The 20,119-nt window shown below is 46.6% G+C and overlaps 1 protein-coding gene across 1 annotated transcript; it reads right to left on the bottom strand.

Annotated features, from left to right (window-relative positions):
* Positions 1-272: 272 nt before the first annotated feature.
* Positions 273-8,083, bottom strand: LOC120673436 (norbelladine synthase-like). The gene is made up of 3 exons (XM_039954266.1): positions 7,903-8,083; positions 939-1,002; positions 273-836 (listed from the first exon to the last, which is right to left on the bottom strand). Exons 1-3 carry the CDS (start codon positions 8,023-8,025, stop codon positions 481-483), a joined length of 543 nt encoding a protein of 180 aa, XP_039810200.1. The 5' UTR covers positions 8,026-8,083; the 3' UTR covers positions 273-480.
* Positions 8,084-20,119: the final 12,036 nt, after the last annotated feature.

Below are 20,119 nucleotides of genomic sequence, written 5' to 3'. Positions count from 1 at the left end.
GCAATAGCCCATATATCGGATGTTGGGCGGACGGCCCATTAAATATAATAGATGGTGGAGAAATCTTGAGGTGATGGTTAATAGAATTGTCGCCATCTGTGACATATAATCGCACCCGGCCGTAGACCCCTCGATTATGTGGAACCATCTGCCAGCGCACACTAGCCAGCGTTTATAAGCAAGCCTCAGCGTTAGGGTTACTGTTCGAACGCCCCACTGCACAGCAAGGACCGATTACTCGAGCATGAGCAGGACAACTAAGTTATCAGGTATTTTTTTAGGTTTTTCACAGTTCTAACATTGCTTGGCCTTTGTACATCATTATAAACCAAGAACGTGCTCTCTCTCTCTCTCTCTAGAATATCCATATATATAATTTTCTATAAATTTGTACATGGCAGTAGGAGATCCCAGAGACATGAGAAAAATATATAACAAAATAGTATAAGGGAATTTGCTCAAACTTGTTTGCCAATCACTTCAGACGCCTTGTTCTCCTGACTTTTGTCTGGTCGCTTGTTCTTCCGAAGTTTGTTCGCTGGCTTGCTTGGGACTCTTATGCTCTTTGATGTACTTGGTGATGGCATCAGCAATGGCTGCCACAGCTCCTGTACTGACAAGGGAGGCATTGCTTTCATGCTCGGCATCAACTTTATACTTGATGGTTGATCTTATAATGGTCGGGCCATCTTCTTGTCCTACAATCTCAAATCGCACTAAATATTTCTCAAAGCCAAGATCTAGAAAGCCTCCTTCAATCGCTTCTGCCTCCTTGATGTACTTTTCATTGTCGACCACGGTGAACTTCTCCTTGTAACTTGCTAGTCCGGAAGTTCCTAGCAAAACCAGATCAGAAAAGTACAAGATTACTTGAAAGCGGGACCTTGGAATTACACCAAGCTGTACTGAATTGAACTATGAAGTGTTCAGAGTCTAACCTGAGGGTGGGAAAGTGACAAGCAGTATTGTTCCGACGCCACCATCTCCCTCTACAAGCTCAACCTTTTGTTGGAGTAATGGGCTTGGCCCATTTATTCTAAAGCATTAAAAGAATTTAAAGCCCACTATTAATGCTAGGGAATCAATGTTTAATTCCGTACCGGGAATTGAGGAGGATCTCAACCGACTTAAAAGGTGGACTTCTTGTACACCACTTGTGAAGCCGGTAAAAGGAGGACGGTGAACCACACGCGCGCGCGCTCGCTCGCCTCGCCGGGCCGTGGCCGAGGCGAGGCGAGGCGAGGCGAGGCGAGGCGCGGCCGGCCGGACGGGCGGTGCGCGTGCGCGGCCGGACGTGCGGTGCGGCGCGATGTGATGGCTATTTTGCCATTGACAGCAATTAATCGTGCGATTAAACGTGCAATTAAATCTGTAATTAATGGCCATAACCGCATCACCTAAATGACTCAGATGGTGTCCAGGTTCAACGATCCTGAGCGCGCGCACGTGCGGCGCGATGTGATGGCTATTTTGCCGTTGACAGCAATTAATCGTGCGATTAAATGTGCAATTAAATCTGTAATTAATGGCCATAACCGCATCACCTAAATGACTCTGATGGTGTCCAGGTTCAACGATCCTGAGCACCTGAGTCACTATATAAGGAGTGCCATTCCCCTCATCCATCCTGCACCAGAGCACTGAGGCAACTCGGCTCCTCTCTTCTCCCTCTCCAGTTGCAACAACTGAGTTCCCCAACGCTAATTTCTGCGCGCACAGAATTAGCGTGAGCAGGCCTCCGAAACCTTGCTCGCCTTGAGATCCTGCACGGGATAGGCGGGCAATCAGGTTTTTGGGTAACGCTTTAGCGTGACTGCTCAAAAATACTAAGGCTTTGCCCGATTGTACGACTACTTCCTGGTGGACCGAACGACTACGTCGACTACATTCTGGTGGCCGAACGACTACGTCGACTACATCTTGGTGACCGTTCGCGGGACTGCACTGCGAACTTCTTCCTGCACCGATTTAGTTCGACTACTTCGACTGAGGCCAACCGAGTAGATGTCTACTCCAGTTGGTAACAGCGCAGCCAATGCCTCCGGCAACGGCCCCGATTTAGGGTACTCCCTGAAACTTTGGTTATTTATATTGTTTATGCTTATATGTGTGATAAGTATAAATATGTTCACATGTTTTATTTTACTCCTTAAAGTCATAGAAATATTGCTAGTTTATACATTTAATTTTGGAATTAAAATATACCGAAAATTGCCTAGATATCTAACAATCCAAAAACCTGAATGTGTTAATAGGCTTTCGGTATCTAGCTTTGCTGCATCAATCAAACCATCACCTTTTGATGGTTCAAATTACAAACGTTGGCAAGAGCGGCTTATACTGTGGTTAACACTATCGAGAGTGATCCATGTGAAAGAGGGTAAGCCTGAACAATTCTCTCCAGAGGAAGGGAGTGCGTTCGATGAGGCTGATATCCTCTTTCGAGGCTTGATTATTAGTGTTCTCGGTGATAACCTGGTGGATTCTTATATCCGGCTGCCAACTGGCAAAGCATTGTGGGATGCTCTTGAGGCTCAATATGGAGTATCTGACGCCGGGAGTGAGTTGTATATCATGGAGCAGTTCCTTGAGTACAGGATGGTCGAAGACCGTTCTGTAGTGGAACAGGCTCATGAAATACATACTCTGGCAAAAGATCTCAAAAATTGCAGCAAAGAGTCCCCATGTGTGTTACCCAATAAGTTTGTGGCTGGAGGTATAATCTCTAAGCTGCCACCTTCTTGGAGGGACTTTGCTACTTCTCTAAAACATAAGAGACAGGAGTTCACAATAGATGGACTCATAGGGACTCTTGATGTTGAGGAGAAGGCGAGAGCAAAGGACATACGTGGGAAAGGAGTTGTTGGTGCTTCAAGTGCCAATCTTGTTCAGAAGAACAACTCCCATAAGAACAAGAAAAAGCCACCGCAGAACCAACCAAAGACTAAGAAGACAACCACTTTTAAGAAGAAGAAGAAGACGGGAGCTTGCTATGTGTGCGCTAGTACGGATCACTTTGCTGCAAAGTGTCCGAACCGCAAGGGCAACGACTCCGCCAACATGGTTATTAGCGAGCCTGGAGGAACTTCGGGGTACGGTAATTTATTACCTACTGTTCTTTCAGTCTTTGGTTCACCCGAGTGGTGGGTTGACACTGGTGCTAATATTCATGTTTGTGCTGATGCTTCTTTGTTCTCTTCTTACCAGACCGGCGGGACTTCCTCCTTGCTGATGGGGAACGGATCACATGCGCGTGTTCTTGGTGTTGGTACGGTAAATCTGAAGTTTACTTCGGGGAAGACCGTGCAGCTGAAGAACGTGCAGCATGTCCCCACCATCAAGAAGAATTTAGTCAGCGGCTCTTTACTGTGTAGAGATGATTTCAAATTAGTCTTTGAGTCCAATAAATGTATCTTGTCTAAGTTTGGTACTTTTGTTGGAAAAGGTTATGAAAGCGGAGGTTTGTTCCATCTTTCTTTGTCAGATGTTTGTAATAAAATTGCATACAATGTTATTAACGTTGATGAAACAAATGTTTGGCATTCGAGGCTTTGTCACGTTAATTTTGGTTGTATGATGCGCTTAGCTAATTTGAGCTTAATTCCAAAGTTCACTTTTGTCAAAAATTCTAAGTGTCATGTATGTGTTGAATCAAAACAAACTCGTAAGCCTCATAAGACCGCGGAGGCAAGGAGCTTGGCACCCTTAGAATTAATTCATTCCGATTTGTGCGAAATGAATGGAGTGTTGACAAAAGGTGGTAAAAAATATTTCATGACTTTGATTGATGATAGTACTAGATTTTGTTACATCTATTTGTTGAAGTCAAAAGATGAAGCTTTACACTACTTTAAAATCTATAAAGCTGAAGTAGAAAACCAACTTGAGAGAAAGATCAAAAGAGTTAGGTCAGATCGTGGTGGCGAGTATTTCTCAAATTTATTTACTTTATTCTGCGAGGAACATGGTATTATTCATGAGAGGACGCCTCCCTATTCACCTCAGTCAAATGGGGTTGCCGAAAGAAAGAACCGCACTCTAACGGATTTGGTTAACGCCATGTTAGATACAGCGGGACTTTCCAAGGAATGGTGGGGTGAGGCTATATTGACTGCATGTCATGTCCTAAACCGTGTTCCTACAAAGAATAAAGAGATAACTCCATTCGAGGAATGGGAGAAGAAAAGGCCAACACTGTCATACTTACGTACATGGGGTTGTTTGGCAAAAGTGAGTGTGCCAATAACCAAGAAACGTAAGCTTGGACCTAAAACTGTGGATTGTATCTTTCTAGGTTATGCTATTCACAGCGTTGGATATAGATTTTTAATAGTGAAATCTGGAGTACCTGACATGCATGTTGGTACTATAATGGAGTCCAGAGATGCTACATTTTTTGAAAACATTTTTCCCATGAGAGATGAAACAAGTTCATCTAGGCAAGAGTTCATCAAGGATGATGGCTCTGCCGAGCCGATAGAACACAATGAACATACACTTGTAGAAAATCCCGAGGAGGATAACAATGATGCTCCGAGAAAGAGCAAGAGACAAAGGACTGTAAAGTCTTTTGGTGATGATTTCATTGTATACCTCATAGATGATACACCCAGAACCATTGAAGAGGCATATTCATCTCCTGATGCTGACTATTGGAAGGAAGCAGTAAGGAGTGAGATGGATTCTATTATGTCTAATGGAACCTGGGAGGTCGTTGAACGTCCTTATGGATGTAAACCGGTTGGATGCAAGTGGGTGTTCAAGAAAAAGCTTAGGCCAGATGGTACTATTGAAAAGTACAAGGCTAGGCTTGTGGCCAAGGGTTATACACAAAAAGAAGGAGAAGATTTCTTTGACACTTATTCACCAGTTGCCCGATTGACCACAATTCGAGTGTTACTTTCCTTGGCAGCCTCTTATGGTCTTCTCGTTCATCAGATGGACGTTAAGACGGCTTTCCTCAATGGAGAGTTAGAAGAGGAGATCTATATGGATCAGCTGGATGGGTTTGTATCAAAGGGTCAAGAAGGAATGGTTTGTAAGTTGTTAAAATCTTTATATGGTCTCAAGCAAGCGCCTAAGCAGTGGCATGAAAAGTTTGATAGAACTTTGACCTCTGCCGGCTTTGTTGTGAACGAAGCTGACAGATGTGTGTACTATCGCTATGGTGGGGCTGAAAGAGTGATTTTGTGCTTGTATGTGGATGACATACTGATCTTTGGCACTAGCCTTAATGTGATTAAGGAAGTCAAAGAGTTTTTATCCCAAAATTTTGAGATGAAGGATCTGGGAGAAGCTGATGTTATCCTTAATATAAAACTGGTAAAAGAGATCAATGGTGGGGTGATTCTTACACAGTCTCACTATGTGGAGAAAGTGTTAAGTCGCTTTGGTTATAGCGACTATAAACCTGTCTCAACACCATATGATGCCAGTTTAATTCTTAGAAAGAACAAAAGGATAATGCGAGATCAGCTGAGATATTCTCAGATCATTGGTTCATTAATGTATTTAGCGAGCGCTACAAGACCTGACATCTCGTTTGCTGTAAGCAAACTGAGCCGGTTTGTTTCAAACCCGGGAGATGATCATTGGAAGGGTCTTGAAAGAGTAATGCGCTATCTGAAGGGGACAATGAACTATGGAATTCACTACACCGGGTACCCAAGGGTACTAGAAGGGTATAGTGATTCAAATTGGATTTCTGATGCTGATGAGATAAAGGCCACAAGTGGATATGTGTTTACACTTGGTGGTGGAGCTGTTTCCTGGAAGTCTTGCAAGCAGACCATCTTAACGAGGTCAACTATGGAAGCAGAACTCACAGCATTAGATACCGCCACTGTTGAGGCTGAGTGGCTTCGTGAGCTCCTTATGGACTTGCCGATAGTTGAAAAACCGTTACCGGCAATCCTAATGAACTGTGACAATCAAACGGTAATTGTCAAGGTGAATTGTTCAAAGGATAACATGAAGTCATCTAGACATGTGAAAAGGCGGTTGAAATCTGTCAGAAAATTGAGAAACTCCGGAGTTATAGCCCTGGACTATGTTCAGACGGCTAAAAATCTGGCAGATCAGTTTACAAAGGGTCTTTCACGAAATGTGATAGACAATGCATCTATGGAATTGGGCTTGAGACCCACGTGAGTCATTCTATAGTGGAAACTTGTCCTATGTGATCGGAGATCCCGTGAATTAGGATGGTGAAACAAACTAAAGTCTGACTGTGAGAAGAGAACCTTTGTGAAAAGGGCTCATTCCGTGTATAAGGTGCATTTCTCTTCTAATCTGTATGGCAGGTTGGTCTATACCTTAATGTGTGCCAGGTGGTTTCTTTTAAACAAATGAGTTGTTTTCTTGAAAAAAAGATGTTGTCCTACAGAACATCTGAAAGGAACACACCTATATGAGTTTGACCACTGGTCATGGTCTATGAGAATTGGGTATTCTCTAGAAACTCATGAAGGGCCTGGAGTATGACTTATAAGCTCCAAACCGCGGGGATGCTTTTGCAGCCTAGTACCAGTGTAGGGCTCTGGTCAAACTTGTTTGCACAAAACTGGCAATTCAAGGCATAGTCCATTGCACAGTTGTGAATAAGTGTAGCCTTTGTCCTAGATGGAAGTTCAACTTAACAGTCTCTGTCGAATACTGGTATATCAATGAGAGAATGAGGGTATTTCTAGTGTGGCTTGAATTTCTTGGTGGGGATTGTTGGAGTAATGGGCTTGGCCCATTTATTCTAAAGCATTAAAAGAATTTAAAGCCCACTATTAATGCTAGGGAATCAATGTTTAATTCTGTACCGGGAATTGAGGAGGATCTCAACCGACTTAAAAGGTGGACTTCTTGTACACCACTTGTGAAGCCGGTAAGAGGAGGACGGTGAACCACACGCGCGCGCGCTCGCTCGCCTCGCCGAGCCGGGCCGGGCCGGGCCGGGCCATGGCCGTGGCCGTGGCCGTGGCCGTGGCCGAGGCCGAGGCGAGGCGAGGCGCGGCGCGGCGCGGCCGGCCGGCCGGACGGGCGGTGCGCGTGCGCGTGCGCGGCCGGACGTGACGTGCGGTGCGGTGCCGTGCGCGTGCGCGGCCGGACGTGACGTGCGGTGCGGCGTGGCGTGGTGCGATGTGATGGCTATTTTGCCGTTGACAGCAATTAATCGTGCGATTAAACGTGCAATTAAATCTGTAATTAATGGCCATAACCGCATCACCTAAATGACTCTGATGGTGTCCAGGTTCAACGATCCTGAGCACCTGAGTCACTATATAAGGAGTGCCATTCCCCTCATCCATCCTGCACCAGAGCACTGAGGCAACTCGGCTCCTCTCTTCTCCCTCTCCAGTTGCAACAACTGAGTTCCCCAACGCTAATTTCTGCGCGCACAGAATTAGCGTGAGCAGGCCTCCGAAACCTTGCTCGCCTTGAGATCCTGCACGGGATAGGCGGGCAATCAGGTTTTTGGGTAACGCTTTAGCGTGACTGCTCAAAAATACTAAGGCTTTGCCCGATTGTACGACTACTTCCTGGTGGACCGAACGACTACGTCGACTACATTCTGGTGGCCGAACGACTACGTCGACTACATCTTGGTGACCGTTCGCGGGACTGCACTGCGAACTTCTTCCTGCACCGATTTAGTTCGACTACTTCGACTGAGGCCAACCGAGTAGATGTCTACTCCAGTTGGTAACAGCGCAGCCAATGCCTCCGGCAACGGCCCCGATTTAGGGTACTCTCTGAAACTTTGGTTATTTATATTATTTATGCTTATATGTGTGATAAGTATAAACATGTTCACATGTTTTATTTTACTCCTTAAAGTCATAGAAATATTGCTAGTTTATACATTTAATTTTGGAATTAAAATATACCGAAAATTGCCTAGATATCTAACACCTTTGATAGCACATGAGGAAGCAATTGGGGAACCAATTGCGCTAGAGTGAGGCTGCCATAGACCTCCCACACGTCGATGGCTGGGAGGTCAGTCGGGAACTCATGGCAGAGGCTCCCTTCCATTGCTCCAGTGAGCTCTGTGGTGCTGCTACGGAGTCCAAGATGTGAGGAATTCTCCTTATTACATACACTTCTTTAGTGGCCGTTGAAGTCAATTGCGGCATCGTGTCTTGTGTGGTCTACAAGTTCAGATGTTGATACGCACCTATAAGGATGTGTACAGAGTACGCACCATTCATATTTTTTAAAAATAATATACTGCACAGTATTTAGGTGATATATCCGGTCATAGCATTCGTATATTTCGCTTTCATAGGATTTGTATATTGGCCTTGTCCTAGTTTTTCCGAGTTGTAGTATAACAATGACTCTGATTCATGGCTTACTTTTTAGGCCACCCCAAATAGCCTCAAATAGCATAAAGGGAGCCAAACAGGAAGGCTATTTTGGGGCTATTTGTAAATAGGCTACCAAAAAAATATTCCTCAAGAAGTACTATTAGGGGCTATTTCGTGTGGGGCTGATTGATTCTCTCACTCCCTCTTGGAAAAGTAGCAGCCCAATGATTAGAAAAGTGCTTTGTGAGCCAAATAGCCCTTGAATCCAAACATCTCAAGGGCTATTTCATTGAAGGTCTATTTTTTTGAGCTAAACTTTAGCTCTTAAAATAACCCTTGGCTATTTCTCCAAACATGGCCAATATGCATATATAGAATTTTTTTAACAAACTCATACATAGAATTTACAATCAATGTGCATCACAAATGGAGGTATTAAACTGTAAACCAAACATCAAAATGTCCTCTGGGAGTTCACGTTCAGGGCCACTCACAGAGATGATTCTGTGCACGTATGGTGATGGTTAAATTTTGGTGTTTTATGTGCGTCTATAACTGAGCTAGGTGACAACTGTGGCCTGCTTTTGTGGACCCGAAGTTGAGATGTCAGTGTTAAACCCACGAATTCGGTAAGAGTTGTAGGACACTCAAACAGCAGCTAGAATCTTCTACGATTGGCTGCTCTGCTATCGCAATCGCAATAGGACAGGCAGCAGGCTCCCCAACAGCCACGAGTGCTGCATGCACAGCAGTCCCCGCCATCAAAAAATTATAAATATATTTGGATGATTTGTTTAATTAGAGTAATTCGATGGTAAAGCTAGAAAAAATTTCGTGTTCCACTCTAAAAACCATAAAGTATCCTAGAACAAATAAAAATGTTCATAAAAATATGAATTGTTCCGAGAAGAAAATAAAATGTTCTGGAACAAGATAAATTCCAAAAACATTGTTCTAGAAAAAAATAAAAAATATTTTAGAAAAAATCTCATCTAAAAATAGTCAAGTATGGTATAATTTTGAAGATCTTACCCCAAAAAACATAATGGGCCAATCAAAATTTAATTTGAATAATTAGTTTGTGAAATAGAGCATTTTTTATTTGAGTATCTTTATTGCACGGAAACTGAGGAATGTGAGAGCAGCACTGGCGCATGGCGGCAAAGCTCTCTCAGCGATGGATCGGCACCCACTCGCATATGCAATGAATAGAAATGGGGGGGGGGGGGGGGTGGGAGGGGATTTGTAGGGAGACTTTTGACTGGAAAGATGAAGTGCCCTACCATTTGGGGCTTCTATAACTTGTGGGAGATGATTAAGCAATATAACTTTAAAGCCCATTATGTCCAAATTAGATGCAATATTTTGAAAGACTAGATTCAGTATTTTAAAAATATAGATCAATATTTTAAAATAGCAGATTCAACATCTTCCAGAAATACAAACCAACATTTTGAAACAAAATACTAACATCAATATTTTTCACCGCCTAGATCAACATTTTTCTTCCTATCCTTCTCTTCTCCGGCGATGGCAGCAGTGTGCACAGGGAGGGCAGGGCGGCGCCGCGAGTGGGGAGGGTGGAGCGGCGGCGAGCACGGAGGCGGGCGGAGCAGCCGGCGGCGAGCATGGAACAGCTGCCGTGGCGGCGCTTGCGGGGGCGGGCGGAGCAGCGGCGCGCCGCGGGGAGATGTTATACTATGATATTTTTTTTGAGTCACTTGATAAACCTGATATATAAACTTTAAAATACTTATCACCTATGAATAACTGCTTGGTTCTTAATTGCTTTTGCTTGAGTGCTAGCTCCATGCGCCCCAGTACTGATAATAATGAGGGAGTGATGTTATTTGAAGAATGGAATAATGAGATCAAGCCGAAACAGAAGTTGCAAAAGGTATGGGTCCATGTGTACGGCGTCCCCTATGAGATTAGATCATTTCTTTCTCTTTGGGCACTAGGTTCCATCCTTGGTGCAACTCAGAGAGTAGATATGCGATCAATGAAGAAGACAGGGGTGGTACGACTTATGGTGGCAGTTCTAGATGCAAATTGCATTCCTAATGATGTCGATATTGTGGTTGATGACTGCCTCTATGAGATTTTTTTTAGGGTTGATCAAATGGTTTCAGATAATAGCGGAGAACCTGATGAATTCGATGAGGATGATGATCTAGACCCTGAAAACCAAAATAAAGAGAAGGACCAGGAGATGGAGGAGGCAGACAAAAACCTTAAAGAGAGTACTGACTCCGGCTCCTCACTACCAGCAACTAATATTGAATCAAATCAGACCTCAATAAATAGTGCCCCAACTACAGTCGAGAGACAAGTAGTGGAGCAGGCAATTGAGGTAGCTGTGAATAGGATTCTCGATGAATTAAGTTCCACAGTAGTTTCTGAATTTGTGGGAAGGGACAAGCTTCTGGTTAACAACGGATCTTCTCATGATGATGTTGCTACTATTTTGCCTTCAGCAACTCTGGATTAAGTGATTGATCAAAGTGATAATGTTTTGGAAGATATGCAGCTCAGCATTCCATCTACGGGTGAGGAAAATCACTTGGCCCCACACATAGGTGTCTCAACGCTTCTGCAGGAAGACCATGGTGTGCTAGTAGTGGGTGGTGATGGCCCTATTTCTTCGTCCTCTGCTTTTGGAGATGATCTTTGCACTGCAGGTCTACACAACTCAGTTTTGGGATCGAGCCTTGCTGCCAACAGCAAATCGCCCTCAACCATTGAAGGGAACACTTACTGTAAGTGTGGCCATGGAATCAGATGAGGAGGTGCACTCTCCTCTAGTGTGCGACAACGTGTTGTACTCTAATAGCATGGATAGAGACAACCTGAACAGATTGTCTATAGAGGTTGTACGGGCAGGCGCCAATATGGTGCTGGACGAGGATGCAACAGATACTAGTGTAGTTCAGTCTGATGTGACACCTACGGCTACACTCCAGGAAGATATGGAAGTTCATCAGAGAGATGTCTTGCTTGAGTTCCAGGGGCTGCCACGATTTATGTTGCAAGCTTTGTCCAAAAAAAATGGGATACAATCAAATCTTTCTAATGTGGCAATGGCTGATGCCCTACAAGCACTTGATATGGTCGTTGTCTTGGAGGAGATTATGGGTGCATATGCTAGGAATTCTAAGGTGATGAAAAGATCAAGTAGACGGTCAACGGTAATGGATGAAGCAAATATGATGGAAAAAGCAATGAACTTGGTGGCCAAAAAAAAATTCGTTGGAGCCAGGTAATTGTTTATCTTTCCCATCTATTTCAGATTCCAAATATTGTTGCTAGAAATTACCAGCCTAGGAGTTTTTTTGGGCACAGATAATAGTGTTTTATCTTCTGTTATCTCTCTTAAATACATAGAATTAGATAGGATTAAGGTGTCAGCCAAACACAATGCTAGTAGCAGCAAGTCTCCCTCTCCTAAGATTAACCTGGACGAGGAAGAAGAGGACCTTTTAGATGCACAGCTCAACTACTTTTTTTTTGAACGAACGGCACTCGACAAGTGCGTTTCTATTGATATAGTAGAAAAAATAGAAGACTACGGCCATGGGAGGCCATAGGCAAAAAACAAAAAGAAAAGAAAACAACAAACTCGCCCGGTTGGATTGGGACGTTAACACGAGTTACCGCTCAACTATACTCACTGGCCGGTTGGATTGGGACATCAACACGGCCAAACTCTATTCACAACGATGACAGAGAAGAAAAGGCACAACCACAGCTTCCACCTACCATCGCACTCTTGCGGCTATCGAAACATCTGAAGTGTTCCAGCATTGATAGAGAAGCAGAAGGGGCAGACACCACCACACCAGGAGGCCGCTGCTGTGCAGGACCCAACGCCGCAGTGCTGCTGCACCCAAACCGACCGCCCGACGGCATGAAAAGCACCAGGTCCGGAACAACCCAATGCGCGGGGGCCTCGCCACTTCCACCATTGGACGCCACACTCGCGTGCGCGGGGACCTCCAACCCGCCACTCAGCACGCCTCTCTCATGTGCGGGGACCTCCAACCCGCCACACGGCACCACGCTCCGTACTAGTTTCAGGAATTGCCGTCGAGGCAGCAAGAAGAGGTGCCCCGCCCCCCGAGAACTGAACCAAGCCACCAGACCACCGCCGTGGTTAGAAACTATCACGTTGCTTTCCCCCCTCGCACGAAGACGCCACCCTCGAGCCAGAAGACCGAAGATGTCGCCCGCGCCGTCTTCCGACATTGTACCGCACCGGAAGGGTTCAGCCGTGCTGAACACCCCACTGCGATCCGCTGCAGGCCAAGTCGTCACTGATTGTCGTTGCCGTTAGTGCCGTCCTTCAAACACTGTCCCGCACCACACTGGAGACTGCCACACAGTTCCAGGCGCCGTGGAACGCTACAAGCAGGCGAACAACAGCCGAGTGATGACCCCCGGCCACCAACAGAAGAGCAGGCATCTTAGCATGAGGTAGGCAACCCCATTCTCCGCATGCCCTCCGACAGATTTGTCACCACCAGCCGAAGCAAATCGCAAGAAGCAGGCCGGCCAAGTCGCCGAACGGTGTCTCTAGAGACGCCGCCTCCAAGGAGGTCACGACGCCCACAGGCGCCACCGTCGCTCGTCCAGGAGCTGGACCGGGTTTTAATCCAGAGACCTCATGCAGGAGGGTTGCAACTCCAAAATGACGCCCTCAACAGGGAGAGCGACGCCCGGAGGCGCCGCCGCCACTTCACCAGAGTGAATCTGGCGAGGGCTTCGCCCGAAGTGCCGGCACCCCACTGCACGCGTTCGTCGCCTCAAGCCGGCACCATCACTGCGGCCGCCCCAACCGAGGGACGCCACTGTCGTAGCTCCACAAAGCCCGCTGCCAAAGCTCCATCTCCCTCCGCCGTCCTCGCGACCCGGCAACGCGCCGGCGCCACACCGCACCACTGCACCTCCTCCCGGCTGGGCAGAAACCGCCAGCACGGCGACGTGGCCTCGGCCCGCACCGCATCTCCTCCTCGAAATGCTGCTCCACTACTGTGTGCGCCGGCCACAGCCACTGCCGCGCGCACACATGGTCCCGCGCGCCGGCCACAGCCCCCGTCGCCGTGCCGCATCTCCCTCACGCCATCCGCACGGCCGCCTGGCGCTACCACCACACCGCCCCGCGCCGGTCCTCACGCGGTCGCCCACTTGCCGTCGCCCCGCAGACGCCGCGACAAGCCGCTGCCGCACCGCACAGCCAGCCCGCAGCCGCGCCACCAGTCCGCTGCCGCTCAGACGCGGGGACGGGCCGCAGCCCTGCGGCCGCCGCTCAGTAGTGCCGACCAGGGGCCGCATAGACGCCGTTTGTGAGCCGCCGCCGAGGCCGTCCCCGAGCGTGGATCCGGGCACCCGCACACCGGAACCACCCTCCCCGAGTGCGGATCCGGCCGTACGCAGCCGCCCGGACTGCGAATGGGGCCACACACCACCGACCGGTCACCGGCACGCCATCCGCGCGGCCCCGCGCGTCGCCTTGCGGCACAGCTCCGCGCACGCCCCCTGGACCACCACCAGGGCCACGCGCGTCCTCCAGGCCACTGGCGCGCTTCCCCGCACCCGTTGCCGCCACCGGATACCGAGCACCGTCGCGCGCATCCACCTCCCATATCTGCGCAGGCGGAGCTCACTCGCGAAGATCGTCCCGCCGCCGCCATCCTTGCAGGCCAGCGGACTTCCGAGGCGCAGCTCAGGCGGCGGCGAGGCCAAGGGAAGTGTGGGGAGGGGTGGGCGGTGGCAGGCTTGGGCGCCTCCCGTGTCGCCCTGGGAGGAGTGCGATGTGGGGGCCGAGAGGACTGTGTTTTAGCGAATTTCCGATCTGGCACTTGCTCTTTGTAGGGATGATGAGTATGCTCTCGAGGAAGGTTTTGATCATATTTGTAGTGATCTAGTTGCTACACCCCGTAAGGAAAAGTCTAATTCTAAAAATAATCTCAGAAAAGGGGGTGTCACACATAAGAAGCCAATAACACTATTAAAGCTGAGTTTTAAATGAAAGGAGTTTTATAGAATAGCAGAGGTCTAGGAGACTTGGCTAAACATGGTTATCTGGAAGAGTTAGTGAAAGAGGAGCAAATTGATTTTATTGCCCTCATGGAGACGGGTCGGGATCACTTCCTAGATGGGGCCCTAAAAAAATTATGTGGTGGCAAAGAATTCATTTGGCACTGCATGGCACCTCATGGCCGATCTGGGTGTATTCTCCTTGGTGTTGACCTAACTGTCTATGATATTGGAGCCATTGATGAGGGTGACTTCTATGTTAAGTTCACACTTTGGAACAAAAACAATAGATTCAAGTGGTCGTTGTTTGCGGTTTATGGTCCAGTACAACATCAACATAAGCAAAATTTTCTAACAGAGTTGGCACATACTTGTTGTTGACACCGTTTTTCGACACATGTCAAGATGAATAATAGTGTGAAGGGAAGATTGTCGATTTGAAAGCACGGTATGGAGTTCAGCCGATAAAATGGCAGCTGATGGGCCAAAGGAATATTCCAGTTTAGAAGGCGCTGATGCATGGGGTTTGGCAGTCAGCCGATGGCACCGTCGCCGATAGATTTAAAGGAATATTCTAAGATTCTGTTGGATTCTGGCGATTCGGTCGTGGTTCGGTTTAGTTTATTTTAGGAAATCTTTTTACTTTTTTAGCCAAGATATGTATTTGCCATATGTTGATGCTCACTACCGACCATTTCTACGCTCACTAACGACCATTTCTAAGTGTCAGCTTGATCAGAAAATCATGAGAGTTTGTATTTCTTACACGCAGCTTTATCCGAATAAGTCCCTAAACCACACTTCACCTTCTAAAAAAATGCAAGATGTGTTTTTGAGCTATATGCAGGTTGCAAGCACGCTTTGGCCCGACATAAAATCATAGAAATTATCAGAGCACCGATTCAGGCTCAAATGGACCAAGTGTAGCCCAAGAACCCAACTCAGACAAGTCAAGATAGGCCGAGACCAGCGTGGAGCAGATAAGGAGGCCCAGGATAGCCTGCTGGGTGAAGCTGGGGGCGGTTGGCACCCCTGGGCTGTCGGCCGACCACCCTGGTCGGCCGACCAGGCCCGTGGGCCTTACCGCCTCTGCTTTGCCACGTGGAGCTTCACCACTGGTCCCTTAGGTCAGTTCCAGGGGTCTCAGCCCGTGGCTCCCTCCTATAAATACAAGGGGAGTGAGTAGAGAATGAACACACACACACACACACACACACACACACACAAACACACACACAGCCACCACACTTGTCTCTCTTCCAAGTCCATCTTGTGTAGTCTATAGGCTTAGTGGAGTTTAGGAGAAGTTTAGTAGTCATCGAGTCGCTGGAGTTGCTCGGGAGTTCTGGTATGGGTTCATCTCGAGCTCTCTCTTGTAATATTCGGTTTATCGATATCTGCTCGAAGTATGTTCTGAGTTATCGGATATATGCTTCTTGATATTGTTTGTTACCATTCGATGCTTGCATTGCTTGATCGCCCTGTGCTTGCGATGGTTAACATAGTGGCCTTAGAACTCTATCAACTACTCCAATATTCGTATGTTTGCTCTAGTGTGATGTCTGTCCATCCGGAGGGTGGGGGCTCCGCGCGGGATACTAGAGTATCACTTACTAGTGTAGACATGGTGTCTAGATTAGCTAAGTATTGCTGGATGTCAACTATACCCACGGTTTGTAGAGGTAGCCGGCAGGTGGTGACAGCTCTGTTCGAGCCCTAGTAATCCTCCACGTTCGGTATGGGGGGTAGGAGGTGCATAAAGCCGCCGGGGTGTACAGGCTTATCTCGTTACTTCGATCGCGGTCTCCCTGTTGTGTTATTTAATCTCTGACGATCTAACCATAAGATAGCATAGATATAGCTAGCCTATCACAGTTGACTCGAGCTCTAACTTCTGCCTTGCTCCCGGCCTATAGCATTTTCTTTTGTTTTATTTATCTTGAGGGTAGTTGTGTATGTGTCACACTACCTCCTACCATGTTATATATCTTACCCCTATTTATGCACTTGAATATCCAATCGAGATAAAGTTAATCAACTAGTCTATATCTCTTCATTCACCGCCTTCCCTGCGGAAATATAAATGACACCCCGGTATACTCCCGGGTAATATGCTACAGCGGTATTCCGTGCGCTTGCGGATTTATTCGTGGTTCATGAAATACCTGCCACCCCAATTGGCGTCTGCGGGCATCATCGCTGTTTCCCGGTGGTGACACTGGTACGCGCCAACAAGTATTTTTGGCGCCATTACCGGGGAAGGCACATTTTGAAGTATATAGACAAAGTTATGAACAAAATCGAAATTGGTATTCACTTGCTAAACAGGATAACTTGGCTTTGTTTTGTTTTTGTTGATATGAAAACAGGGTAGTGTATGATCGGTTTTGACTTGCCGCAAAACTTTCATTCTGATCCAGTGTCACTTCTGAGAAGGTCTCGAGCTCGTCTCGTATCACCTCGGAGACCACTCGCGGCAGCCGAATCAGTCATCGCATCGTCGTCAGCTTCACAAGCTATGGCCCAGAAGACACTCCGTGATTACTCTGCTCCGTCTGCTAACCAAGTCCCCACTGTGCCTGAGGTTAACACCGGAGGAGAAAATTTTGACATCAAGACGGGTCTTATTACGATGGTGCAGGCCAGCCCTTTCTATGGCAAGGCCAATGAGGATGCCAACACTCATCTCCAACAGTTCCTGGAGCTCTGCATTACTTTTCTTATCAAGGGTGTATCTCAAGATGCAATTCGGCTCCATTTGTTCCCGTTCTCTCTTCTGGGGAGAGCGAAGCAATGCTAACAAGGTTACTGTGGACACTTGGGACAAATGTGCCAAGGCGTTCCTTGCGAAGTTCTTCCCGACGGACAAAACCAATGCTCTTCGCGGAAGGATTTCAAACTTTCAGCAGGCATCAAATGAGTCAATTTCTAAAGCTAGGGAGAGACTTCAGGAGTACATTCTTGCATGTTCACACCACGAAATGGACAATTGGCTCATTCTCCAGAACTTCTACAATGAGTTGACTCAATCTTCCCGTGATCATGTGGATGCCGCTGCGGGTGGAGCTTTCTTCTCGCTGACCATTGAAAGAGCTACATCATTGATCGAGAAGATGGTGTCCAACCAAGGTTGGAGCGATGATCGCCTCCAACCACACAAGCGAGGCATGCACTCCGTCAAGGAGGTTGACATGCTCGCTATGAAGATTGATATCCTCCTCAAGAAATTTGAGCATTATTCCCAAGATAAGGCTTAAATGCAAACACTTCAAGCCTTGAAAACTCGCATGACGTGCGAGGTCTGCGGGAATGTTGGACATTCGGGTGACAACTACCCAGAAACCCAAGAAGAAGCACTATATCTCAATGGTAATAACAATGAGTTTCGTGCACAAGGAGGTCAGGGGTGGAATGAACCACGCCCATATTATCAAGGAGGTAATGGAAATTCAAATTCTTTCAATCCTAACCAACCTACCTTGACAGATCTTGTCTACGGCCAAGCGAAGATCAATGAGTCCCTTCAGAAGAAGTTGGGCGCTACAAACAAATCCATGGAGACCATCCATGCCAAGATGGATGGATTCTCCACAGCCATCAAGAACCAGCTAAGTTTCAACAAGATGCTTGAAACTCAGTTAGCTCAGCTCGCTGCTGCTACTCCTGCTGCTGAACTAAGGCAGATTTTGAGGCAACCCGAATCGACTCTATAGAGTGTCAACGTCATAAATACTATGTGGGAGAAGTCTCCTAGCAAAGCACCCTTCACCAGCTACGCAAAGAAGCTCAAATGCCCCAGAAGGAGCGCGTGGGGCGAACTAGCAGCTACAATATGAGAGGATCCTGGAACCCCGGAGATCAGTTGCTCGATCTTCGACTGCAACTTTGATCATGCTCTGTGTGACCTTGGCGCCAGTGTCAACATTATGCCCAAGGTGGCATTCGAGAAACTAAGCTATCCATCACTTTCCCCTACAACTATGTGCGTACAGCTGGCGGACTCTACCATGAGATATCCTGAAGGAGTCATGGAAAACCTCTTGGTAAAGGACAAGAACACCTTCATACTCACGGACTTCATGGTCCTCGATATGGAAGGAGATCTCAGGATTCCACTCATCCTTGGGCGGCCATTCCTGAGGGACACGAATGCCAGAATAGATGTTGGGATAGGAAAGATCAGCCTCCGCATTATGGGAAAAACTATGAAATTCAAGTTCTTGAACAAGAGGGAGTTATTCCTGATCCATGAGGATAGCTAGAAACAGGGGTTATGGGCAGAACCCAGTTGGGAGAATTGGGACATTCATCACTCCCCATCCGAGCCTGCCTGGGAAGATTGAGAGATTCACACTCCCCCAACAGAGCTAGTAGAAGACGATCAGAAGGTCCCTGATTTCATTGCCAACACTGTATGTGAGGATCTACAAATTGTCTATCCTGCACCTGAGGATCCTACTCCAGCGCCATCTACACCACCAAAGAAGACCAAGAAAGCATGGCGCAAGAGGAAGAAGATGTCATCGCCCGCTACTACTTCTCCAGGTATGGACGAAACAACCTCAACCTAATTAGGTATGGAGAAAGGTGCTTGCTTTTCGAACCCTAAACCAAGAGCTAGCTTGGGGAGGTCCCCTCCCCTAAGTCAACTGTATCCTTTATTTGCTTTTGAATAAACTTTGATAAAAACTTCTGAAACAAGATAAATATTTACTACTTTATTTTCCTTTATCATGCGCGGTAAGGATGTTTTAACTTCTTATGAAAGTTGAGAGGATGAGTTTTGCTTTGTTCTACTTTATCTATTGTGTTTAGTTTGGCAACAAAAGTTCTCTTAAGTTTAAGTCTGTTGGCTATGTAAACGCTTTGCCAATGAACCTGAAAGTTCCGTGAGTTGCATATGCTTAATCCAAGTCTAAGTTGTTGTGAGTATAGATATGGTAAATAAAGTTGTGCAAATTTGTTCTAGTAATTCTTGAAATCTGGAGTCTTTTTATTTTCAAAAAGCTAAAAAGGCAAGTTCTTCAGTGATAAGAAGTTCCTACTAGAGCCATATGTTCTATCCCATGAAAAACCTTACACATATGCTTCTTGTTGTTCTGTTGAGTTTTGTCAAATTGTGTGACCCTGGTGTTCCCATCCATTTGCGGCATTCCTACATTGGGAATTAGCACCACCATCCATCCATTTTCCATCAATAAATCGTCCATGCTTTGGAAATCTCTCTTTTAGAACATCCCTGAAATAAAAATAGATGTTAGATTATGGTTGCCCCAAAAAGAGAAAAGATGGCATGCCGAAGAAGCATGAACCAAAAAAAAGAGGGGAGAAAAAGGAAGAAAGAGAGGGGTAGCCATGTCTCAAAAAAAAAGAGACAGAGAGAGAGAAAAGAAAGGGATGATTCAAGAGAGAACCAATACCTTAAGGAGCATGCCATATCCATCTATCCACCCATTCATACACTTGCACCTTTTGATCGAGATTCCATGACTTGTTTCTCCATGGATCCTCTCTTTGACTTTACAATATATGGAATGCAAGTATGCCTTGTTCTTATCCTACCCTGAGCTCGACAAAAGCTTTATGTAGTAGTAGGAAAGACTGAAGGCAGATACCGCCTTGGTGCGGATAATAAAAGTTGAGTGCTTCAAGAGAATCATCTTGGGAACTTCGCCATATTTTTGAAAACTCTTCAAAAACATCTCTAGATGGATTGCAGATCTATGAACAAGTAAGTATTACTTTGTGCACCATTCTAACTCTCAACAGCCCAAGACGAGGAG

This window comes from Panicum virgatum, chromosome 2K (assembly GCF_016808335.1).
Source record: "Panicum virgatum strain AP13 chromosome 2K, P.virgatum_v5, whole genome shotgun sequence".
Classification (NCBI taxonomy): Eukaryota; Viridiplantae; Streptophyta; class Magnoliopsida; order Poales; family Poaceae; genus Panicum; species Panicum virgatum.
The sequence above is the reverse complement of the archived record's forward strand: the minus strand, read 5'-3'. Positions and strand labels throughout refer to the sequence as shown.

Coding starts and splice junctions, on each gene's coding strand:
- LOC120673436 (XM_039954266.1), bottom strand. CDS start 8,025: ATGGAAGGGAGCCTCTGCCATGAGTTCCCGACTGACCTCCCAGCCATC. Junction 1,003..7,902: donor TTCCTCATGTGCTATCAAAG/GTGTTAGATATC, acceptor CTCCAACAAAAG/GTTGAGCTTGTAGAGGGAGA. Junction 837..938: donor TGTCACTTTCCCACCCTCAG/GTTAGACTCTGA, acceptor TGGTTTTGCTAG/GAACTTCCGGACTAGCAAGT.